The sequence below is a fragment of the Thermobia domestica genome, chromosome 5, assembly GCF_964235325.1.
Source record: "Thermobia domestica chromosome 5, izTheDome1.hap1.1, whole genome shotgun sequence".
Taxonomy (NCBI): domain Eukaryota; kingdom Metazoa; phylum Arthropoda; class Insecta; order Zygentoma; family Lepismatidae; genus Thermobia; species Thermobia domestica.
Genome location: NC_137458.1, coordinates 308898899 through 308923667, shown reverse-complemented (window position 1 = coordinate 308923667; position 24769 = coordinate 308898899). Strand labels below are relative to the sequence as shown.

The window sequence follows — 24769 nt, the reverse complement described above, 5'->3', positions numbered from 1 at the left end:
CAAGTTAAATAAACTGGAATGAGAAATACAATCTAATGATAACTGAACAATTAGTAGGAAGAATAGAAAGATAGAAAACGCAGAAAAAGCCGAGAAAATCCAGAGACACTATATTTACTATAAACTCGTGTGAATTGGAATGGAACCAAGGACTCCATGCAACGGAATTGAATGTTTTCCACCGAAATTCTGTGCTATGCTCTAAAAGTAGAAACCTTTAAGAGGCCCCATAAGGTCAAAATTAAAATACCGCTAATTTACAGTAATTAAGTGATATCTTCAAATAGATAAAAGATAATCGAAATGTGGAACAAGAGCGTCCTAGACAATATTATTTTACATGAGATACGTTATTACCACTCACTTATCTGCTTTCGATTTCCAGCCATTTAGAAAATCGGCATTTATTTTCTCATTTTGAATGGCTGTAAACGGAAAGCTACTAGGTGACTCGTGATAACGGTACCTCGTGCAAAATAATATTGTCTAGCGAGCTCTTGTTCCACATTTCGATTATCTTTTATCTATTTGAAGATATTATATAATTACTGTAAAATTAGTAGTATTTTAATTTCGCAATGATTAGGCCTCTTAAAGAGTGACGACACTACTGTCCAATATTTAATTAAATAAATACCATATGACGTGTTTCCCTTGCTGACATTTGAAACTGGAGGTTAGGTTAAAGTTTAGAAAGTGTTTTGAGGAAATATATTTTTCTTTCTCACCCTCCTCCTCCAAGCTATGGAAGGATGAGTGGCAAGGTGGGCTAGCGACATTTACCTGTGTCGCAGAAGGGCCAACCAGACATTTGTCCCACATAAATCAGCAGGAACGGGACAGCTGGAAATCCCGTACATGAAAAATAAATTAGGTTTTATCTCGTGGAGAAGAAGGAAAAAAGGACAGAGACGACTGTTCCCTCTCTGCGCTTGCCTTTTCGTGTAAAAAAATAAAAAATAAAAAAAAAATAAGTGTCACCACCATCAAAACCTTTCTTACTCCTTCACGAGTTGCGATAGACGTCTTTCTTGAGAGATGTTGCAAATGGAAGAGGCTCCGGAGAGGAATTCGAGGTATTCTTCTTTCTCACACACCTGACGCCTTGGCAGGTAGACAAGGATTTTTCAGACACAAACGTAAACATACATTTGCTGACCAAAATATTTGTAAGTTTCTGAAGTTAATGTAATTTTATAAGATTCCCTCTTTCTCTTCTAACACCATTCCCTCTTTCCTCTAACAATATCCCATTTTTCTTGTAATAATTTTCTCTCCTTCTAATAATTTCTCTCCTCCTCCAACAATGTCATCTCTCTTCTAATAATATCCCCTCTCCTCTATAATAATTTCCCCTCTATCTTCTAATAATATTCCCATCTTCTATTAATATTCTCTCTCTCCTCTAACAACATCCCTTTCTTCTAATAATATCCCCTCTCTCCTTTTAATAATACCTATCTCTCTTCTTATAATATATCCCCTCTTTCTTCTAATAATATCCATTTTTCTTCTAATAATCCCGTCCTTCTCAAATAATTTTCTCTCCTCTAACAATATCGTATCAATCTTGTAATAACATTCCCTCTCCCCTGTAATAATTTTGTCTCTATCTTGTAATAATATCCCTGTTTTCTAATAATATTCCCTCTCTCATCTAATAATACACCTGTCTTTCTAATAATATCTCCTCTCTCCTTTAAATGCCTCTCTCTCTTCTAATAGCATTCCCTCTTTCCTCTAACAATATTTAATTTCTCTTCTAATAATATTCCCACGTTCTCTAATGATTCTCTCTGTCTCCTGCAATAATATTCCAACTCTCTTCTAATAATATCCCCTATAGTAATTTGCCCTCTATCTTATAATAAAATCTCCTCTAACAACACTCCTCTCTTCTAATAATACCCCCTCTCTCCTTTAATAATATCTATATCCCTTCCTTTCGGGGCACCCATGGCTCAGTGATAGAACGCGTAGGGTGTTTGGTTCGATCTCATCTCTCGCCCAGTGGGCTTTGTAGGGGCATACATAGCGTGCGTGGGTTTCTGGAGGTTTTCCCACTTTCTTCACTTCATTAGTGCGTTCATTATCATCGTTTCCATTAGCTTCGAAACATAATAATGGAGCGTTAAACTAAAGAATTTCTTTCCTATATCTTCTTATCGAATAATATCTTCTCTCTCCTCTAACAGTATTCGGATTCTCCTCCAATAATATCGGTCTCCTCTGAATATTCTCTCTTCTTTGTCTTTTTACTCATTGAAGATAATGGCCATATTTTTTTTCATATCTTTCTACGGGTATCCATGTATGACATTATATGTAATCCGTTCATCTTTGGAAGATCACTTGCCCTATGTATAAGAAGTGTCTGTGCAATACGCCCTCAGCCATGATTTGATTCAAGAGTTAACAAATTTAGTAAAGGTCATTGGTTATATTATTCTCCTTCTTCCTCTTTTTCCTTCTACTATACCTTGTCAAGTCCCTTTGAATACATTTTTCTTCACAGATAGTGTTCTGATATATATATATATATATATATATATATATATATATATATATATTTTGTTTCGAATTTACTCAGACATTATTAGTTTCTCTTCTAACTCCAACATTATCGCATTGCTTTTTATTTTCATCCACCTTCTTCTATCGTTATGTAGAATTAAAAAAAAAAATTCTCTGCCTTTTCTCAAATAATCTATAAGTGTATACGCATAAATTGTCTGTCAAGAATATGACTTTTCGTTATAAGAAACCAAGGGTTCCTGTTGTCATAGGAATATTGACTCGTGTGTGTGTAAATGAATATCACTGTAAAGCTACTGTAATTATTCTTTTTTTTTTCGTACTCGTAGTTTTCTTAATCTTAATTTTCAGTCATATGTTTCCTTCCATCTTCCTAATTTCTAGTTTTTTTTACATACATTATTGTGACAATTGACAATTTTGAGTTTAACATCCCTTTCAGCAGCGAGGCTTTATGTGACGTGGACCTACTGATTAATGTGGAATCCGAACCACGTGAGCTGCTGCCGGGAATCGAACCCTGGTCTTCCACGCCAAAGACGCGTACAGGAGACGAATTAGCCAATCCAACGTTAATTTAGTGATGTAGTGGATAAATGATCTATTGCATTCGACCAGAATATTAAAAAAAGTTCGAATACGGATAATTTATCTTTAGGATGTACATATTATACAGCCTATGCTGTAGGCAACAGTCAAAATTTCTGAGTTCTGTAGGTCACATACACAAAAGGATTCGGATAAAAAGAAGTATTTTACAGCGTATGCCCTAGGCAACCATCAAAACTTCCGAGTTGTGTTGGTCACATACACAAAAGCATAGGGATAATTTATATAAACGAAGTATCTTACAGTGTATGTTGTAGGCAACAATCAAAACTTCCGAGTTGTGTAGGTCACATACACAAAAGGATATAAACAAGTTACCTAAATGAATTATTTTACTGCCTATGTCTTAGGCAACCATCAAAACTTCCGAGTTGTGTGCGTCACATACACAAAAAAGGATACGGGTAATTTATATTAAAGAAGTATTATTACTGCTACTACTACTACTACTACTACTACTAATAATAATAATAATAATAATAATAGGAATAGCTTAAGCTTGTAATTGCTATATTGATTGTATTCCTTGTTTTAAAATCCGAGATAACAATGCTATTGGTACGTATATACACAATAGGTACACACAAACAGAAACAAGCGAGGGAAGGAACGAGGTAAATTGATTTAAACCGTTGTTAGAGAGAGAGAAAGAGAGAACACAAGATTGTATTGTACTTGGAAGATACCTTACAATCTGCTGCTCTTTTTGTCTTTGTCGAAGTTGATGCTTGAAGGACAAAAGGCTTGAAACAGAGAATCAGAGATGGCGCACCAAACTTTTCTGCTTGTTACGGCTAAATTCGATAGAAGACATCAAAGGCCGAGTACCATGTACAGAACAGAATTCCAGAGAGAGAGAAAAGAAAAAGAGACGGGTAAAGGGGATAAGACAGACAGAGAGAGAAACAATCCAATTTCTCGTATTTTATTTTATGAAAAAGTACGATGTCAGAGCAAAAGTTGATGATATGACAAATTAGTAAGCCAAAGCGTTCTAGTTCCCCCCCCTCCTTCCTCCCGAATCTTCTATTTTTCAACCCCTTTGAGAGTTTATACGGTCTCAGATTATCCCCTCTCAATGTTATCCCCTATACCCCCACTCACCTTCACTCAAACAGTGCTGTTTGTTGCGAGAGAACCTACTGCTACGCTAATGGTATTTTACGAATGATTGCAAATCTGCTTTACTAGACTGATAGAGACATCTTCCGTGTAATGAACAAAGCACTGATGATAGCCCCTTCCAAATTAGGGGTTGTAGCTCTGTACACACACACACACACACACACACACACACACACATATATATATATATATATATATATATATAATCTTCAATTGTCTTTTTATCTCTTGTGTGTCGATTTTTCCGCCATCTGTTATCAGCAAATGTAACTAACGATATCATTACTTACGACCTTAAGAGGCCTCATCCCGGCGAAATTAAAATAACGCTAATTTTACAGTAATTAAAATGAAATGAAATTTTTGAGTTTTACGTCCCATGGTTATGCCGGTTAGGCTAAAGGAGACGGCGATGATGAGAATGAATGAAATGGTGGAATGAAGAAAGTGGGAGGAAACGGGAGAACCCCGAGAAAACCCACGCACACTGTGTTTGTCCACCACAAAGTTCACAGTAATTATGTGATATCTTCAAATAGATAAAAGATAATTGAAATATGGAGCAAGAGCGCCCTAGACAATATTATTTTGCGTGAGGTACCGTTATCACAAGTCACGTAGTGGCTTTCCTTTTTCAGCTGTTTAGAAACGCGAAAATAAATGCCGAATTTCAAAATGGCTCGAAATCGAAAGCAGATAAGTGAGTCGTGATAACGGTCTCTCATGTAAACTAATATTGTCTAGGGATTTCTTGTTCCACATTTCGATTATCTTTTATCTATTTGAAGATATCACATAATTACTGTAAAATTAGCGGTATTTTAATTTCGCCAGGATGAGGCCTCTTAATAGCGTATCAGGAACTTTCTAGAGACCTAGTTAAAGTCGCATCTTTCTTGATTCACGTGACTCTCCAGTTTGCTTCACGATGCTAAATAGATGCCTAAAATGGGAATCGAACCCGCTACCACGCAGACACGAGTCTAACCATTAAATTGCTTTATCACCGTAGAAAAAAGATACGTACTATTGTAAAGAAACTGAAGGTTATCAAAGATAGTGTATTATCGGAACACCCGCCCTTCGCACGGGGAGCACGTTTATGTGAAATATTTTAAAAGTGTGAATGAAGTCCCTTCCTTTGCACCTTAGGATGTGTATTGCAATCTTAATAGAATGATGAAGAACCCGGCTCGAACCAAGTACTACACGTGTTCACCTGCTTCCATGCGATTTCCTCTGCCTTTCCTGTTCTACATCTATCGTTGGACACAGCATCCTTGTTCCTTGTTTCTCCTAATGATCGTTTTCTCACTAGCATTGCTTGGTTTGTACTAAAAGCTTGCGTTAGAAATAATGGAAAATATTTTTATGATATATATCAATAAGATACTGATTATATTTAAATGTAATAATGATTAAAGTGTTATGGTTTGCACTTTTGAACTCTCGCTAACCGGTTTACTTTTACACATTTTAATGCATGTGTCGTGACAAAAACCGAGTTTGAGATAGCTATCATTTTTAAAAATTCATGTTAATCAGTTAGTCGTTCGATTGACATCCAATTACATTCACTTTTATTCATATACAGGGTGTTTCAAAACAACACCGACAACGTTTGGGAGGTGATTCCTAACATCAAGATAAGACAAAAAGTATAGACCTTCCTGGGTGCACAAATGTTTCCTTTCGGAGTTACAGGCCGCCGAAAAAAAAAAAAAAAAAAAGAACTTCAAAAGTGCATAGCTTCAAAATTATGATACCTACCGTAGTCGGATCAAGATTTCACTTAGGAACTAGTACTTGCCCTATGCAAATATTCAAGTTTCAGAATTCTGTGATACAACAATTTTATAGAGGTAGTTGGAAAGTACTTCAAATGATATGCCCGTAGGCAAACTCTCTCTACAAAAATTGTTGCATGAGTACTGCAGGATTCTGGAACATGCATTTTTGGATAGTGCACGTATTAGTTCGTAAGTGAAGTCTTGACCCGACTACGTAGGTCCCATAGTTTTGGAGCTATGGACCTTTAAAGTTATTTTATTATTATTATTATTATTATTATAATTATTATTATTATTATTATTATTATTATTATTATTATTATTATTATTATTATTATTATTATTATTATTATTATTATTTAATGTTTTCGGCAGCTTATAACTCCGAATGGAAGCATGTGTGCACTCAGCTTGTTCTATACTCTTTGTCTTATCTTGGTGTCAGAAATCACCTCCCAAACGTTGTTGATTTTGTTTTGAAACAGCCTGTATAGATGATACGCAATTCACTTGAAGTTTTTTTTTTTTTCGTTATTTGACAAGTCTTGAATCTAAGAGAACCACAAGGACAGAGTTCGAAGATCACAGTTTGAGAAACTCGTATATAGGAACTACATTGCTGCTTCGATTTGTTTTTGGATATGATTGTCACGTTCCTCGAAGTGGCTGACCATTCGGCTTTGGTCTCTTGTTTCTTTATATATCCTTTGCTTTCTCGCTTTTTCGTTGCATTCTCTAAAAGGACCAAAGTACAAAGATAGGGAAAGAGACACGGAAAGAAAAGAAAAAAAGAAAGAAAGAAAATGAACATCGAAACTCCAGAAGATCTGAACGATGAGAAGTTTGGAACTTAAAAGTTATTGTTGTGGAGGAAATTCAAGAAGCATTATAACTCCTCCCCTCTTTGTCTTTCAGACTATTTTGTGCCTTGTGTATCCATCGTAAGATACGAGAGTTTATTTTTCTTTCTTTCAGTCTATACTTTTCGTCACCCTTTTTTTCCCCCTTTTGTTTCGTTGAGATCGTCTTTGGCCCATCGAAAGAGGTATTATAGTAGACCATATCACGTGACTTGTCGTAACAATGGTCTTCTGATGAGCTCAAGAACCGGTCTTCCATATTTTCTTTTCGTTTTCTCCCTCTTCGTATGGGGAAAAAAGAATGTGCACCTTGCTAAAGTCTTCGATATCGAGGTGGAAGAGAAATATGTCCCTTGAGAGGACTCTGCTGAAAGAGGGGGTTGGGGAACAAAATCCCTTTTGGGCTTTTGCGCACTCTCTTTTTGTTTTTTTATTACGTAACGGGTACATCAACACTATGTTCTACTTGGTGGGTAAATTTCATTTGCCAGTGTTTCCATCTAAAATTTTTATTATCATCGTTGGCAACACTGTTTCAAACAATTCGACATTCACCACGGGAACAATTAGCAACGAAATATAGGAAATTGTGGAAGGAAGTCGGTTAGGGTTTGAATAATAAAGAAAAATGAAATGAAATGAAATCTTTGTTTTACGTCCCACGCTTATGCTGGTTAGGCTAAAGGAGACTGTGATAATGAGAGATGAATAAAGCGGTGGAATGAAGAAAGTGGGAGGAAACGGGAGAACCCCGGGAAATCCCACGAGCACGGTATAATAAAGAAGAGGTGAAGGCAGAGTGATCCTGTAGTAGAGGACTTATTATGGTGTTAGGGGTCTGTAGTTCAATTCAACTCAGGTGCATTTTCGGATTTTCTCAGGGTTCTTTCCTTTCCTCCCACATTCACATTCTACAAATTATTTCATAATTATTCTGTAATCCATTATTCATACTGATTGCTTCGTCACTCGTCCACAAATACTTCAATTTAACATTCGCCCTCTCTGTTAGTTTACAGAAGAACCGTAGGACGTTAATTTAAATAATTCATTTCATTTTCCCTTCAAATATTAAAGATGCTATCCGTACACTCACCCAAGTCAGGATTCTTGACACGGCATTCGAACTCAAGACCATCCAACTTTGAATCGAAATCGGCTCGATAAATGTTAAAATTAAACATAGGATTATTTCCAAACCGGGTGGCATCTAATGGTCAACGCTCCCCCTTTTCAACTTGATTGATCCGATTTCGAATTCGGAGGCTCTCCATCGTGAAAATTTCCCTAGGTTTTTTGGGGGGGAGGGGAGGGCCAGTTCTACTAGGAAAATGTAAGCAGGGATGGTACCTTTTTAAATCAAAGTTTTTGTGTACTTCCCTTTCCTGTTATTGTTTGCGTACTAAGCCATCGCCATGCCAAGTTTGGTGAAGATTTAATTAAGTTTTGTAGATTGTGTGTACGATATACGCTGTTAGTGTACAGCATATACGCAGTATACGATAAATATTCAGTCTACAATATATACTCAGTGTTCGATATATACTCAGTGTAAAATATACTACTCAGTGTGCAACATGTACTCAGTGTAAGATATACTACTCAGTCTACAGTATATACTCAGTGTTCGATATATACTCAGTGTAAGATATACTACTCAGGGTACAACATGTACTCAGTGTACTATATATACTCAGTGTACGTATACGAGTATGCTCAGGGTACAATTCATACTGAGGGTACAATATATATTCAGTACACAATATATTTCAGTGTACAATAGATACTTAGTGTAAAATATACACTCAGTGAACAATATATAATCAGTGTACGTACAATATATACTCAGTGTGTAATATATACTCGAAGTGTACCAAAGAACTCCCTCGTCGCTAAGCGGTTAGCGTACGTGCCTTTGGTGTGGGAGATCCGGGTTGGGTTCCCGGCTGGAGCTTATGTGATTCGGACCCCGAGGTAAACTGTAGTTCCACGTCTCATATAGCCTAGCTGCTGAACGGGACGTTAAACTAACAAATGAAATTAATCAAATCAAAGTGTACCAAATTTGATTATTTATAACTCGGGAACCAAAGTTCAACGGAAAATATTTGACATGCATAAAAACAAGTGAAGTTGTACTGGATAATAAGTTTGGTTAAGATATGGATAGCTTGATTGAGATTGCCATATCTTGGGATTGGTACGATAATATAGATCGTCATTTTTTTTTGTTACAAAAGAAATATCAATGGAGGACGGTAAAATAGTAAAGCATAACTTTAAGGAGACCAATTTTTGTATTTTAAAAAATCAGATATATACCGGTGAGAGAAAATTAAAGGAAAATAAAGACGTTAGCACAAAATCAAAATTCAAATATTACGATGTTAAAAATAAAATCCTTTAGCCACATTGAAAGTAAAATTCAAATGTCTTTATTAAAACGGAGGAGACTCGGCCGTTGCTGTTCTAACATCTAACCATTGTTATTAAGAGAAAAGGAAACAATAATAATAATAATAATAATAATAATAATAATAATAATAATAATAATAATAATAATAATAATAATATCGCTAAAGAAATGATGAGCTAATAAGCATATTAAACAATAATCAGGAATACTTAATTGCTTAAAAGTACAAGTAAATACAATGCTTTAAAAATGAAAGAAAACACAATACTCTTGAAGTAACTAAAGAAAAATCCTTACATAGTAAAATAAAGTAAAAAAAAAAATACATATTCTGCTCATTGTAAGGATGATTTGAAATCAGTATGTATTAATGATAGGAACATTATAGTCTAGTAGTGCGATGGACTCATGTACACGTCGTCCCGGGTTCGATTCCCAATTTTCGGCGTCCACCCTGCGTCCTGAGGCAAACTGAGGAGTTATGCGAATAAAAGACGTAACGGCAATTACGTCTAGAAAGGTTCTGATATATCTGTTAGAGCAACGCAGTGCTTGTTCTTCGCTAGACGACGTAGTTCAGACGGCCACTAACAGATGGCGTTGGAGCGGCTCAGGTACACAAAAAGCTCTTACGCTAAGTGTTTTTTTATTGTACTAATAATAAAAAAAACTAAAGTACAAGAAAATAAATAATTTTTCGTTCTTAAATACGTTTTGATATTACGAAGAAAGCATAAAAATAGAAAGAAAAGAAAAGAAACATAAAAAGAATAACAAGTATTGTAAAAAGACAGTTAAGGGGAAAAAATATGGCCTCAAGTATGGGTAATAAGTAGGCTTGATTACAGTTTTGAAGTGATTTTTATTTTACCTTCCAGCCGAGCAGAAATGATATTACTTAACGCAATTAGAGAAACTAAATTGAATTTTTTCTTTTATCTCTCTCTCTCTCTTGTCGTGTTCCGTGCGTAATATAAATATGTATCTAATCTCAATCTCGGCTGGTTGTTCGCACTTCGAGGAAGACAGACACAGAAACCTTACTTAACCATAATGGGACGAAGATAAGGAAACGTTGCTGTATAGTCTTAAACACTCGAACCGATCAGAAGCATTCTGTGTTTCATGTTGTTTGTTTTAATGCCCACTGTAAAATGTTTATTACGTAATTTGCTTTTTCGCAGCATTATCTGTACTTCCACACTAATGCAAATTTTTATTTAAAAAAAAGCGCGTGCATTTATTATAATAAACTTAAGAGGCCCATCACGGCGAAATTAAAATACCGCTAATTTTACAGTAATTCTGTAATATCTTCAAATAGATTAAAAAAATAATCAAAAAGTGGAACAAGACCTCCCTAGACACTATTATTTTACATGAGATACCGTTATCACCACTCACTTATCTACTTTCCATTCCCAGCCATTTAGAAACCCGGCATTTATTTTCGCGTTTCTACATGGCTGCAAACGGAAAGCTATTAGGTGACTCGTAATAACGGTACCTCATGCAAAATAATATTGTCTAGGGCGCTCTTGTTTCACATTTCGATTATTTTTCATCTATTTGAAGATATTACAGAATTACTGTAAAATTAGCGGTATTTTAATTTCGCAGTGATAAGGTCTCTTAAAGAGGAAAATTAAAGAAAATGTGCGCGTAGGTACGAGGGAGGATCAAAAACTAAGGTTACAAGACCGATATTTCTGGAGTTTTTTTCTGTTATAGAGGAATCAGTAGTGTGAGGTAATTTTAACCAAGGATGTTATAAAATAGAGAATCTATCCATACGTATCTTCATCCTATGAACTCAGTGAAGCCAAAAAACAACTGAGCATCGTCTGAGCCGGCATGTCTGATTGGCTACTCTCGTTTCCGCCATGTTTGTTGGCTCGAAACATTGCGATCTTAGTGGCGCGGAGAGGGCGGAGTAGGTGTGGCCAAGGTGTGACGTATGGCTTCACGATTTTGCTGTATGGGCAGATCCTCTATTTTATAACATCCTTGATTTTAACACATGGAGTTGGCAACTCTACAGTTTCAGCTACCTGCCACCTATAGCGCTAGTAGTAGGTAAACACAAATTAAGACTCAGTTATAAAAAATGATGTCGCGAAGAAATCCGCTCAGTTATTCGATTTCTGTGGGCGAAACATGTGACCGTGGCTGAAATTCACCGGCAGTTCGTAGGGGTTTACGGAGAGAGTGTAATGTCTTGTCAACATGTCTCAGAATGGTGTCGAAAGTTTGCGGCTGGTAGAGAAAACGCCACTTACGAGACATCAAACCTGTGGACGAGCGCAATGGCCGACCCACAGATTTGAACTAGTGGTGGGCACAAAAACCGGTTTTTCGGTTTTTAGAAAAACCGAAACCGGTTTTTTGAAAATTTTCGAAAAACCGGTTCGGTTTTCTCCGAAACCGGTTATTGGTTTTCTCCAAAACCGGTCCGGTTTTTCACCAGATCCGGTTTCGATTTTCTTCAAAACCGATTCCGGTTTTTTTTTCAAAATTTGTTCTATTTCTGACCAGAATGGTGTTTCGTTGTTCTCCGGAAACCGAATCCATTTCCACAGAAATAGTCTTATGTGTTTTCGAAAAGTTTTCACCGAAACCAGTGAAAACCGAACCGGTTTTGGAGAAAACCGAAACCGGTTTCGGAGAAAACCGAAATATCGGTTTTTCGGATTTCGGTTTTTATAGAAACCGGTTTTCGGTTTTTATAAAAACCGGTTTTGCCCATCCCTAATTTGAACACAGTCCACGTAGAGGACCTGATTCAGGACGAACAAGAGAATCACATTACGACATCTGATGGCAGAATTGGGAATGACGTTCGAGAGCGTTCTTCACATTGTGCACGATATTACGCTTCAGACGAGGAGGTGAAACACTTGGTGACAACGCGGCTAAACACGCAAGGACAGGAATTTGACCAGGAGTGAATCTCGAAACTCATCTCATCGAAATAGAATTAGTATTATTATTAGTATTATGTTTCCTTGAGACCGAGGAGCTAACGTGCATGCGTTTCCTACTCGTGCTCCTGAGTTTGATTCTCAGTGAATGAAAACTTTCTTCGTATACAAACCTCAGTAGTGGTTCGCTCACAATAGGTCTGTCTCATATAGCTTCATGGTTGTATCAATATAATAATAACTCATGTTACCACGTGCGCCTTTAGATCACTGGGTCCCTGGTCCGATTTTCAGTGGCAGAGGCCCCATCACGGCGAAATTAAAATGCTTAATTTTAGAGCAATTATGTGATATTTTCAAGTAGATAAAAGATAAGCGAAAAGTGGAACAAGAGCTCACTAGACAATATTATTTTACATGAGATACCATTATCACGACTCACTTATCTGCTTTCGGCTTCCAGCCATTTAGAAAATCGGGATTTATTTTCGGCTGCAAAGAGAAAGCCACTAGGTGACTCGTGATAACGGTACCTCATGCAAAATAATATTCTCGAGGGCGCCCTTGTTCCATATTTCGATTATATTTTATCTATTTGAAGATATCACATAATTACTGTAAAATTAGTGGTATTTAATTTCGAAGTGATTAGGCCTGTTAAGCGTATTGCGGTGGTTAGGATTCTACCTTCAAAACTGTAGGTAAGTCCACGTCTCATGTAGCCTCGTTGTTAAAAAGAGATGCTAAAATTCAATGAACAAATAATACAACTCACTAATGTCCATGTATTATGTTAAATGATAACAATGAGGGAGTACTTTTTAAAATAATAATTCATTATTTTAAAAATCATTAAATATTTAATGATTTTTTTACGTAGTGTTAACTTCATATGTCCCGAAATTTGGTGACTCTCCTTTAATTCCAGTTTAAATGTAACATATCATATCCCACGATTATTTCTTGTGTTACTAGTACTAAAGGTGCATTAGTTCCTTTTGTTGTTGTGTATATGGAAGGGGAGTGGTCGTTTGCTGCCTGTTCTCGTTTTATCTGGCATAAAGCTACCGGTTTGAGAACACAAGAAAGAAAAAAAAAAGATGCCAGAAGAATTCAGTGGAAGGACTAACACGAAACGTTGGAAGTTATCATAGCAATTACTGTGAGAATGCACCCACCCTTGCCGCTAAACTTTTCTTTCTTTCTCCCCCCCTGACCCTCTGACGCATTCTTCGTGATACCATTCCCAGCAAACCCAGCATTAAATCACCACTCATTAACTCGTCCAAATGCCGTTAGGTACAGATGTCAATGTTTTAATTCTAGTCTTAGTCGATGTGGGTAGATAACTTCCATGGTCAGTTCAAGTTCATATATAATTTTTCCTTCGCAGCAGATGGAGCACAATTAATTCCATCCTTTTAATCATACGATTCTTCGTACTATGTCTAATTTCTCATAGAGAAGAATGAGGAAGTTAAAGTTTACACCCATAATAGTAAGCATGCTTATTAGACCAGCTTTGTTTTACAACATTATGTATATATGCAGCGACGTACTTCTTCCATGTTCCCCGTTGAATAGCCAATCAGAGAGATAGCTAGACAAGTAAATAGCCAATCAGATTTGGGGGAATATCGCGAAAGAGTGGCGCTGCTATCGGTGGTATTCTGAACTTTTCAAACGGAGGACGGAGAAAGTCGAGTAATTATCAGGCGTAGTAGCTCTAGAGGGTAAAAATGGAGAAACTAAATCTCTGAAAATTCTAATCAAGGTAGACCTGGGATGTACAGACTTTAGCAATCCCTTACCCTTCCCTAATAGCATTTTTTTTTTCAAGTGTTTTGTGGAGCTAAATTTGATGGAAGACAGGTCAGTCAAAGTGATACTCGATACTTAGAACTAACTACACTTAAATAGAAGCAGGCGTGCAGTCAGAAATTTTTCTTGGGATTGTTTCAAGCTTCGAGGAGGAGGTCGAGTACTTCAAACCACTACATCTATGTAGTATGGAACGGATATTATTCTGCACCTGACAACACGATAAGTAATTGTAAAATACTTCCATTTATATTTTCAGGCGGAAAATAAGAGAACTAGATTGTTTTTGTAAGAGAAAAAGTACAGATGAAGCGTAAGATCAAATTTTCATGCTATATCAATCATTTTCCTGTTAAGCAAGTAGAGTTTTATTGAAAAAGTGTATAAATGTATGTTGAGTTAGGAAATTTTTTGGGTGTGTCCGGATTCGGTGGACCCTCCTCCGTGGGTGCGTCTCTGTACAGAGGACTGAACAAATTCAGAAACACACACACAATGAACCTTGAAAATATGGTTACCGTGTCTCTCTCATAATTGCTATCACAAATTAACTTCTTTTTCCTAAGCATTTGTGCTTAGTATCATACAGAGTTAGAAATTATTCTTGTGGTACACATTTGTCTTTACCATCAAAGAAATGGGTTTGGAAAGGGCAAGGGGGAGGGATTGTAATGTTCGTATGCAGATATAAGATCGTTTCCTTTTCGTATCTGCGCACCAATTAACCAACATCTACGCACGAAGTAATTATGAACGCGTTCTGTATGACTTATATGCATATGTGTAAGAGCAAGATGACAGGAAATTAAAACCAGAGAGAGAGAGAGAAAGAAAGAAATAGAAAAAGTACAAATGTTAAAGAGTATCCTAACGACATCCTTTTTTGGCAAATGGTCGCGTTGCGGTTGAACAACAGGGAAAAAAAGCTATTTTTGTTCATTAAGACAAGATCACAAGGGAAGGCCAACCTCAGAAAAGCACACGGTAAGAAGGGCAAAAGGGAAAAAAATGAAGAAACCGGTAATGAGTGTAATCTGAAATGGAAAGAATGTGTACGTCCTGAACAGAAGAAGGGAAAAAAACATTCAAAGAAAACAAATGTTACATGCAAGCGAAAAAACAGAACAAAATGATCTTTGAGAGGAAATACTTAACTTTTTTTGCCCTTGTACTCTTGCTATTTTTTCGCCCTTGTACAGTTTCTTTCAAATAGAGTACGGTAATCATAAAAAGAAAGCGGTTGAAAAATAAGCCCTTAATGTAGAACTACTATATGCTAATTTCAAGAAGTGATTTTTTTTAACGTATGTGAGAATTGTGCACAAGATAAAGTGGTTGGTACTTTCCCTACGAGAACTCTAGTTCTTAGCTGCCCCCTAATCTTCCTGCATATCTGTATGTGTGTGTTTGTGTGTGTCGTAGGTCTCTTTGGGTTTGCAGAAGAGTGGTTGGTGCTTGTGTTCATCTCATGCACACACGACCGTCATTTGTTTCTGGAGTAAAGTTTCCCGGAAGTTAACGTCAGCCTGCAAAATGGCTTAGGCGTTTTGTTAGTTGGTTGTGTGTGGCGTCTCCGTAGCATGTAATATATGGCCAAGGGGTGGCTGATGAACGTGCATCTTCCACCTTTCGCTTTTTGGCTTCATGGTCCTCTCTTCCCTTCTCTAAGGGAAGATCATCTCCTTAGAGCTTCTCTCTCAGCGACAAGTGGGAAGTCTCATTCTTCTTATGGAAGTGATAATTTCTTCTTAAGATTTTTCTAGCTTCCAACCATCAGGTGTATGTGTAGAACTTTGTGTTTATCTTTGAGCGAATTTGGTTAAGTTTCTAAAAGAACTAAGACTATACTTTGTTTGTTTACAAATTTTAAGAAATCCACATCCTACGTAGGGCTATGGCCGCCCACATGGGGCGTGTTCGACTAGGTTGTAAGTGTTTAAACCAGTAAATTTCTGCGTTCTTACTTCTTGCTTCAGGGGCGGATCCAGGACCGACTTCTGGGGGGGGGCGGTGGGTTGTCATACTGCTACTTTTAAGGGCTCCAAACTTTGGGATGGGTTTTATTTATATATAAAAAAATAAGAAAATCTCCTCTTCTGGGGGGGGGGCGATCGCCCCGATCGCCCCCTGGATCCGCCCCTGTTTTGGCATTGGATTTATTGTCAACAAGGGGACACAGTGGCTCAGTGGTTCAGCGCTTACTTCTGGTACGTGAGGTACCTGGTTCGATCTTCGGCCAAGTAAATTTATCATGGACAACATCGTGTTTGTGGGTTTTCTCGGGGAACTCCCGTTTTTCCTCTCACATTCTCATTCTACTAATTCTTCCATCATCATTCAATTACCTTAATCATCGTCTCTCTTAACCTAACGGACGTTAAATTGAACGATTTGATTTGGTTTATTGACAACAACGAGGCTGTGTAATGTTGGTAGAGATGCAAAACAGAAAACTTTTCTAGAACCTAGATTTTTCTCCATAAAATAACCGCTTTCTGGGGGAAAAAACGGAAATTTTGCTCTTTTTAAAGAAAAGAAAACTTTTTCTGACTTTGACTCAAGTACACTTTTGTTTCCCTGTAGTGGATTCACACTGGAAAAACTGCGTTTACAACATCCAGTACTTGGGAGTTCTATGTTCATTCCGGGACTTGCTGTCTTGATTGGTTTCCAAACTAACATTCCAGTTGTTACCTTAATGTGTAAGTTATGTAACCCGTATATCACAAGTGTAGTTTTGGTTGCCTAAACATCGTATCAGTACCTAGATCCTATGTATCTTAATATACGTATGTATTTTACTGGTTGGATAAATTCAATCTGGCAGGCGAGTAAGACGTGCCATAAACCAAGAAGCACATATAAAGACATTTATGTTCCACTCTTAAAAAAAAAAAAAAAAAAAAGAGAGAGAAAAAAGAAAAGGAAGAATGTACCTTCTATGAATTGTCATTGTTTCTAATATGATGAAATTGGCTCCTCACTGATATAACTAATCTTGTTTGATTCATTTTTCGCCAATCCTATGAAGCGAACATCTATAACTTGTATCTTTTAATTAAACATGGCAGACAACATCTGTAGGGAGGATAAGCAATAGACAGGTGTATTTATCTGTTACTGCCTCAGTTTTGATATTCAAAATTACGTCTCACGCAACGCAGGGACAATGTTTCATTAGATTTTTAAGCAGTCTATTGAAACTTTTCTAATATCTTTTTATTCAATGCAGAGATGAATTTATGAACCAAATTTTGGGAATTTGGTTCTAAAACTGCATTCAAAGTTATACTGAAGATTGGATCTATAGGCGAATATTCAGACACATGTACCATCTTATGCATTGATCTTTATTTTTATTTTACTGTATTTATTTATTTTGTGAGGGTTTGTACCGCATCACCTTTATGAAAAGTTGGTAACCTAGGCATAACAACTGTTTCCGACACAAGGAGCGGGTAGAATTTAGCTAAGGAGGGGGGAGCATGTTCTCCGTGTCTTCCATTGACTGCAGACCTGGATCATGGCCTATTTACTCCCAAAAATTCATTCCCTTTTCCAGTTATTGTTTCCACGTTAATGACCTTCCGGTTTTATTTGGAATGTCTTAAATAACAGGGCTAATTAAATGAACTTACTGTCTGTCTAAGGTGATAGCTAGGAACGATTCGCAATCAGAATATTCATCTTGTATTTTGTTCATCATAGCCAATGGTGTATTTAGGATTTTGTTTCGCGGGGAGGGGTTATGCACAACACGTGAATAAACACCTATTTTTTTCCCCTTTGGGTACCGACAAATTTTAATGAAGTTGTGAATATTAGAAGTTTATTTTGGAGGGGGGGTGAGCCCGTTAGCCACCCCCTAAATACGCCACTGATTATAGCTTTGGAAATATTCTACAGTATTAATAAAGCAAATCTAAAATATTCATGGTTGGTCGTCGTTCCTGAAATTATTAATAAGTTCCCGTCACTTGCACGTCGCGATGGCACATTTAACTCTTCAGTGCATCTTGTGTCATATCTACGTCAGTATTCTTTCTAACAATATTCAAGCCTTTTTATATATATATATATATATATATATACTTTGCCCACACTGAATTGTATCGCTGATTTGATCCGTTGATCACAAAAATTCCCTCGCTAGTTGGCAATAGTGTTGATAGGTTTTCTCAACAAAATTTCCCTCGGCTGTCCCAAAAGTTTCCCTTTTCTCATCAGATTTTCCCTGTTTGTTGAGTGTCCAATTCCTATGATAGAAGTTATGTGATAAGACTAATTTAGTTATATTAAAGGAAGTACCAACCATATTTGTTTTATTCATTTGCTTTTTGCTTTTTTTACTTTTTCCTTCAATTTTTTATTACAAAAAATACATCCAGTGCAAATTATTCTACTTTGAAGACACAAACACACACTATTCTATCGTATTGGTTTATTTTCTGAAGAACAAAAAAAAAAAAAAAAAAAGCATTTATATTGGTCAATTTGTCAGCGCCAGAATTTCCCTGGATTTTCACGTTCTGTCGAAAAAAATCCCTTTTCCCTTTTTACCAAATGAAATTTCCCTGGAAATTTCCTTCAAACTACAAACACTGGTTAGCAGATTACCGCCTTAAGCAGAGTCGTTTCGACATATGATTAGCGTCATACTAAATTACTGACTACTGCAGAAGACTTATGTTAGTCGAACTCTTTAGTATGGCACTAATCGCGCTTCAAAACGACTCTGTCTAAGGCCCTTAGTGTCTAGGAAGCCTTTGCAAGTGTTCGAGGCTCTTATATTGATTGACACAAAAGGAAACGACATAAATCCTCGTTGGCTCCGTTTCACTTATTTTTCCCATTGTTGTAGGTGAGTGTTGACAATCCACTGTAAATTAATCTTGCTGACGGCTTGTAGCTGAAAATTCGATAATTAAGTGGCCAAAATTTAATTGTGGATTATACACTATTTTCCAGCTCTGATGTTCCAGCTCTGATTCTTAAACAATGAATATTTTTCAGATTATTTTTATTATTATTATTTTCAGTGAACGGAGGTTGGTCAACGTGGTCTCAATGGTCTGAGTGCAACAGCCGATGCGGAAGAGGAATTCAGAAAAGAACAAGAATTTGTACAAACCCTGCGCCGCTGAATGGTGGAGCGGCATGTCCAGGATCCGCTGTTCAGAAAGCAGATTGCACTGCCATGTGTCCAGGTGAGATTTCTACTTTAAAAAAAGAAAAATCCTTAGGTATTTTTTTTTAAGTTGAGCTACTTTTTAAGTTAATTTAAACTTAGTATACTACTATTAAATACTTTTCAAAATAGCCGATAGATGTCTCAGTAGATAGTAAAAGGTGTCCAAAAGTGGAGAAATATTCATATAAAATCTGGACACTCTAGGAAATATAAAGCAAAGCCTGTTTCATAATAACATTCTGTTCTATAATAACTGTGATTCTATAATACACTCTTTTTGTACGAAATGCGATTTTTTGTGCAAAATACTCTGTAATAACTGCAATTTTCTGCACGAACTATAATCGTAATTGTTTTGTGGATAATAATAACTGGATTACGATTTGCGATATATTATAGCTATTCTGTAATGAACACATTTTTGCAAATGTTCCATTAGAACTACGCTTTTGTGTGTGTATTGTATGATACCGGCGATTTTATGGATATTCCGGTCTCGTAAGAGGCCTAATCACTGTGAAATTAAAATACCGCTAATTTTATAGTAACGATTTGATATTTTAAAATAGATAAAAGTTAATCGAAATGTGAAACAACAGCACCCTAGACAATATTGTTTTACATGAGGTATTGTTATGACAAGTCACCTAGTAGCTTTACGTTTGCAGCCATTTAGAAACGCAAAAATAAATGCCGATTTTCTAAGTAGCTGGAAATCGAAAGCAGATAAGTGAATCGAGATGACGATATCTCATGTAAAATAATATTGTCTAGCACGCTCTTGTTCCACATTTCGATTAACTTATATCTGTTTGAAAATATCACGTAATTACTGTAAAATTAGCGATATTTTAATTTCGCTGTGATTGGGCCTCTTAATATCTGCAATATTGTGCGTTGTGTTCTTGTGTAGCCATAACTTGATTTTGTATGCTCTCTCTCCTGTAATATTTACGATTTCTTTGCGTACCCTATTCTGTAATATTTTAAGAAAATTTCGTGCATTTTTGTTCCCATAGGAATTGTCATTCTGTACACATTTTGTAGAAACTGTGATTTTGAACACATTCTATTAAACAGTGATTTTGTAGACTGTTTTCTGGATCAACTGTGATTTTCTGCACAAAGTGTTCTTTAATAATTGTGGTTTTCAAAATATCCTATTCTATAATAAACACAACTTCGGTTTGTTCTGCTAAAATTGTGGTTTTCTCCGTATTTTGTTGTATAATAAGAGCAATTTCGTGCATATTATGTTCCACAATAACTGGCACTTTGTACATATTCTACAGTAAGTTAGATATTGAGCAAATTCTGTAATAACAGTCATTTTATAGACAAATTTAGTAATTATTGTTTGTTTATAATTGCCACTATTATGCTGGCGAAGTTCTGTAGAACTTTAACGTTGTAGCTCTGCGTTCTGTTGAAATTTGAGTTTGAGGTTTTGTATTTTGCGTTCTGTTCTTTTTTTTTTTTTTTTTTTTTTTTTTGCGTTCTGTTGTCATTGAGTTTGAATTTTTGTGTTTTCCGTTCTGTTGTCATTTGAGTTTGATTTTTTGTATTTTGCGTTCTGTTGTCATTTGAGTTTTTTTTTTTTTTTGTATATTTTGCATTCTGTTATCATTTTAGTATGAGTTTTTGTATTTTGCATTCTGTTGTTCATGCGAGTTTGAGCTTTTGTATTTTGCTTTCTGTTGTCATTTGAGATTGAATTTTTGTAATTTGCATCCTCATTCAACACCAAGGTTATGAGGAACGGGACCTACTGTTAACATGGACTCCGAACTATAACCGAGGCTTGAATTCAATGGATTTTGTAGGTACACAGATGTCGTGCAAGATTAACCATCACTGCATAGGCCGTTTCTCATCACACAAGGTATCCTTTAAGAGAGATGGATTAGAGGACCACGCTGTCGACTGTGGCTGTTATCATCTTCAATTTCAAATATTGTGATGTAAATAACGTGATTTTTAAGAAGTTATTCCTTCTATACATCCAACTGAGTTAGAAACATTCCATGATGTTACGTAACTTTCTTTTTCTCCTTTCTTTTCTTACGAATTCTTAATCACGGAAGTTAAACAGTTAATCACCGAAAGTAGTAATAAATAATGGCTGGAAAGTGTATACAAATGGGGCCTGAACAATAAAACATCGCTAAGCGTGAATACTATTTCATTTTTTCTTTCTTTCTTCTGAAGTACGTACGCCTCATTCTAACAAAGGCTCTCCATGTCAAAGTTTTATGGCCACTAAAACTGTCATTGTCTTTCCAACAGGAATGAAATAAAATAAAACATATCCATAGTGTTTTAGTTAAGAGAATGCACAGACAAGGATTATATAGTTTTTTTTTTTCTGTCTGTTTTTCTCCTATTTTGTTTTAGTGTGGAGAGTTGTTGTAGACGGAACATGGCCGTTCTGTGTGGTCCGAGCAATTCAATCTGAATCATGAAACGACAATTTCGTGGGAGACTATACGATTGCATTACCGCCATTTTGGAAGATAATAGTCGATAAACAGTTCTCCCATAATTCTTTTTCCTGTCCCTATTAAACGAGAAACTATCATTCGTTCTCTCCACTTTTATTTTGATTTACGTCCCGTTTTATTTGTGTGTATAGGCTTTCTTATTCCTATACACATATAATCATTCTGGTCTCTGCATATGGAAAAGAAACAATACCTTTGGAATATTTTGATTTCACATTCATCCTCCTCTTGTTCCATTTTGTGTATTTTTACAAGTATCATCTGTGGTAATGTAGTATGTAACGCCATATGCATACTTTTCTAAACGAATTACGTGTTTTATTGTTAGACACTTCTATAAAGAACTTTCAAAATAACAAAAAAAGACGTATAATTAAAAACTTAAGTATTACTTTGTGACAATTTTGTCCCACCTTTTACACATAAAATAGGTACTTTTACATTATAGTCAATCATTTAAATGCCCATATTGCTTTTATTCTTGTGGTTATCTGGTTAAAATAGTGTAGAATTAAATCTCATATAACTAAAGTTACTCAGTGAGACATTTTTTTTTTTTCGAAAAGTTTCGTTGATATAGCAAAAGCGTTTGATCATGTATGAAATTTTGCAATTCTTCACCAACGAGAAATTAGCAATAATGCATTAAATTTCACTACATCCTTTGGCAGCAAATAAGCTATTATCACCATCATTATCATAGATATTCTGCCATTATTGGCAGGTCGGTTGTCGTAACCTCTTCGTCTTCACGTACGATTTTTTTTTGTTTTGATATCGTCCATCCATAATAGACAATATCCTATTTGATATCGTCTATTAAACGTATTCTATGTATGTAAAAAAAAAAAAAAAAACTATTGACCCCAAGGCAGTCATTTCCAATTGTATGATCTGTGAGGTCACAGTTTGCATCCTCTTCTCTGTAATCCACTCGGAAACAACAAGGAACAAGCAGGAAACAGCGTTGAAGAAGGAAAATGATGACAGGAAAAAAAAATATTGACATCATAGTCGATGGTTTTACAGGTGTACCACTCCTGGCTTCATGCTTACGCATAAACTGCTTCCTCCCTTATTTCCTCCACTCCTTTGCTGCAATATCTCTTTCTGCTATTTATCTGATTGTATATAGATTGTCCAAGTGAAAAGGATACTTAAGACCGTAGCGCCGTTGTACCTAATCGACATTATGAAATGTTTGCCGATAGACGAAGCAGTGTGATTCCCAGTGTGCACTAAAGCCTGTGACAAACATCTTGGCATTTCAGCTAAACGAATAAAACGCAAGATCTGACGCGACGTTGCCAAGTGGTAAAGGGGTGTGGCTATGGCTAAGCAGACAAACTACAGTGCGATCAGGTGAGAGGGAATAGACGTGGATGTGTGCAAAATAAATGTGGCAATATCGCTGGCCTCTCATTTGCTAGCAGCATTTAAAGGGAACTTGGAGCGCCGCCTTCAAATGCCAAGATGTTTGTCACGTCCAGCGGTGTCCCCTAGTGTTTCCTCAGCTGAAGAAAGTCGTTAAACACGGTAAGGTGCGTTATGGATTCATTCAGAACAGCGCACCGAGGTGTTACCTAATTTATTCGTGCAGAAGTCGCGCATGATTCAGAAATGTAAACTGTTACGCAAGCCATCAAAAAGCCAAGCGCTGAAGGGAGCTCTGGAATTCGATACTGCTACTCCAGGACAATGCTAGGCCATATGTGACTAAGAAGATCCTAAGCTGAAAACATTTTGACCTGCTGCTAACGTTTCAATGGGATGTCCTGAAACATCCTCCGTACAGATCTCCCCTTGTCACTCCTGCCTCGTAGCCCCCCTTTAGTTTTTTGAGTGACAAAAATAAATTATGCTATTATTTATATATATTTTTGCAAGTTTATAGTAAACGTATGATATCATAGTCTGGGTTCCGACTGTCTCCCAGTTTTTACTTTCTAGATCCGCCACTGACGACACTCATGAAATTTCTTCTCTCGTCTCGTCTCGAATTAAAAAAAACACTCCTCGTCTCGAGAACACACTAGTCGCACCAGACAGACTGTAGTTTCTTGAATGGTAAATTAGAGACACACACTGGCACGTCCTTCGTGTAATCCACAAAGACTGTGATGTTTGACTGAAGTTGATTTTTCCAGCGCAATTCTTTGCGAGATGAGGGTATCTTCTTCTGATCTGTTATCTTTTAATTCTTTGTTGCATCTCGTTTCCTCAGACTAAAAGCGAGAGGATAAGAATAAGGACATTCTTAATCCTGAAACTTGGCTGTATTCTTGGAAACAGAGTGAGACAGGGCAAAGCGAAAACTTGGGGCAAAATGATGTTAAAGAGGAAATTAGACAATCTCAAAACGTACGATAGATGATACGCTTTACTTTTAAGTTCTTTTAAATTCAGGCTGGAAATGAACTAGAAAGAAAGTATATAGAGAAGGCTTTTATATTAGACAGTAAAACCAGGCGGAAGTAGAAGTAATACAGAAAGTATTTGAAACAATCTTCCCAAGTGTTCTATAGATTCGTTAATTTCTACGGATTTCATTAACTCTCCGAAAAGACCAAATCTCCTCTCGTAGGCAAACTGCCAAAAACTCTGCTTTCACTGCACTATCAACTTTTATAACTTTCAAACGAATAAACAGCGTTTTGTTCGCAGCACAAAAGAAGTGCCATTGCGCCAGTGCAATGCGTCAAATGAGAAACTATTTTGCTTGAAATTAAAAGAAAATGAAAATGAAGCATACACAAAGTACCATCATAAGTGAAGAGATAAATTTTTAAATTTCTAAATTATGCTTTGCATAAGTAAGCTGTCTTATAGATCGGAAAAAAAATGAAATGAAATCTTTGAGTTTTACGTCCCACGGTTATGCTGGTTAGGCTAAAGGAGACGATGATGATGAGTAATGAATGAAATGGTGGAATGAAGAAAGTGGGAGGAAACGGGAGAACTCCGAGAAAACCCACGCACACGATGTTTGTCCACCCCAAG

The 24769-nt window shown here is 36.4% G+C and overlaps 1 protein-coding gene across 5 annotated transcripts in view; it reads left to right on the top strand.

The window, feature by feature from the left end:
- The window catches only part of LOC145686776 (netrin receptor UNC5C-like), a 773553-nt gene that overhangs the window by 470120 nt on the left and 278664 nt on the right, over window positions 1-24769 (top strand). For all 5 annotated transcript variants that reach the window (XM_081760434.1, XM_081760431.1, XM_081760432.1 and 2 more), the window contains one exon: window positions 19117-19284. In XM_081760434.1, the coding sequence (XP_081616560.1) occupies window positions 19117-19284 (168 nt within the window). The remainder of the gene's footprint in view (window positions 1-19116; window positions 19285-24769) is intronic.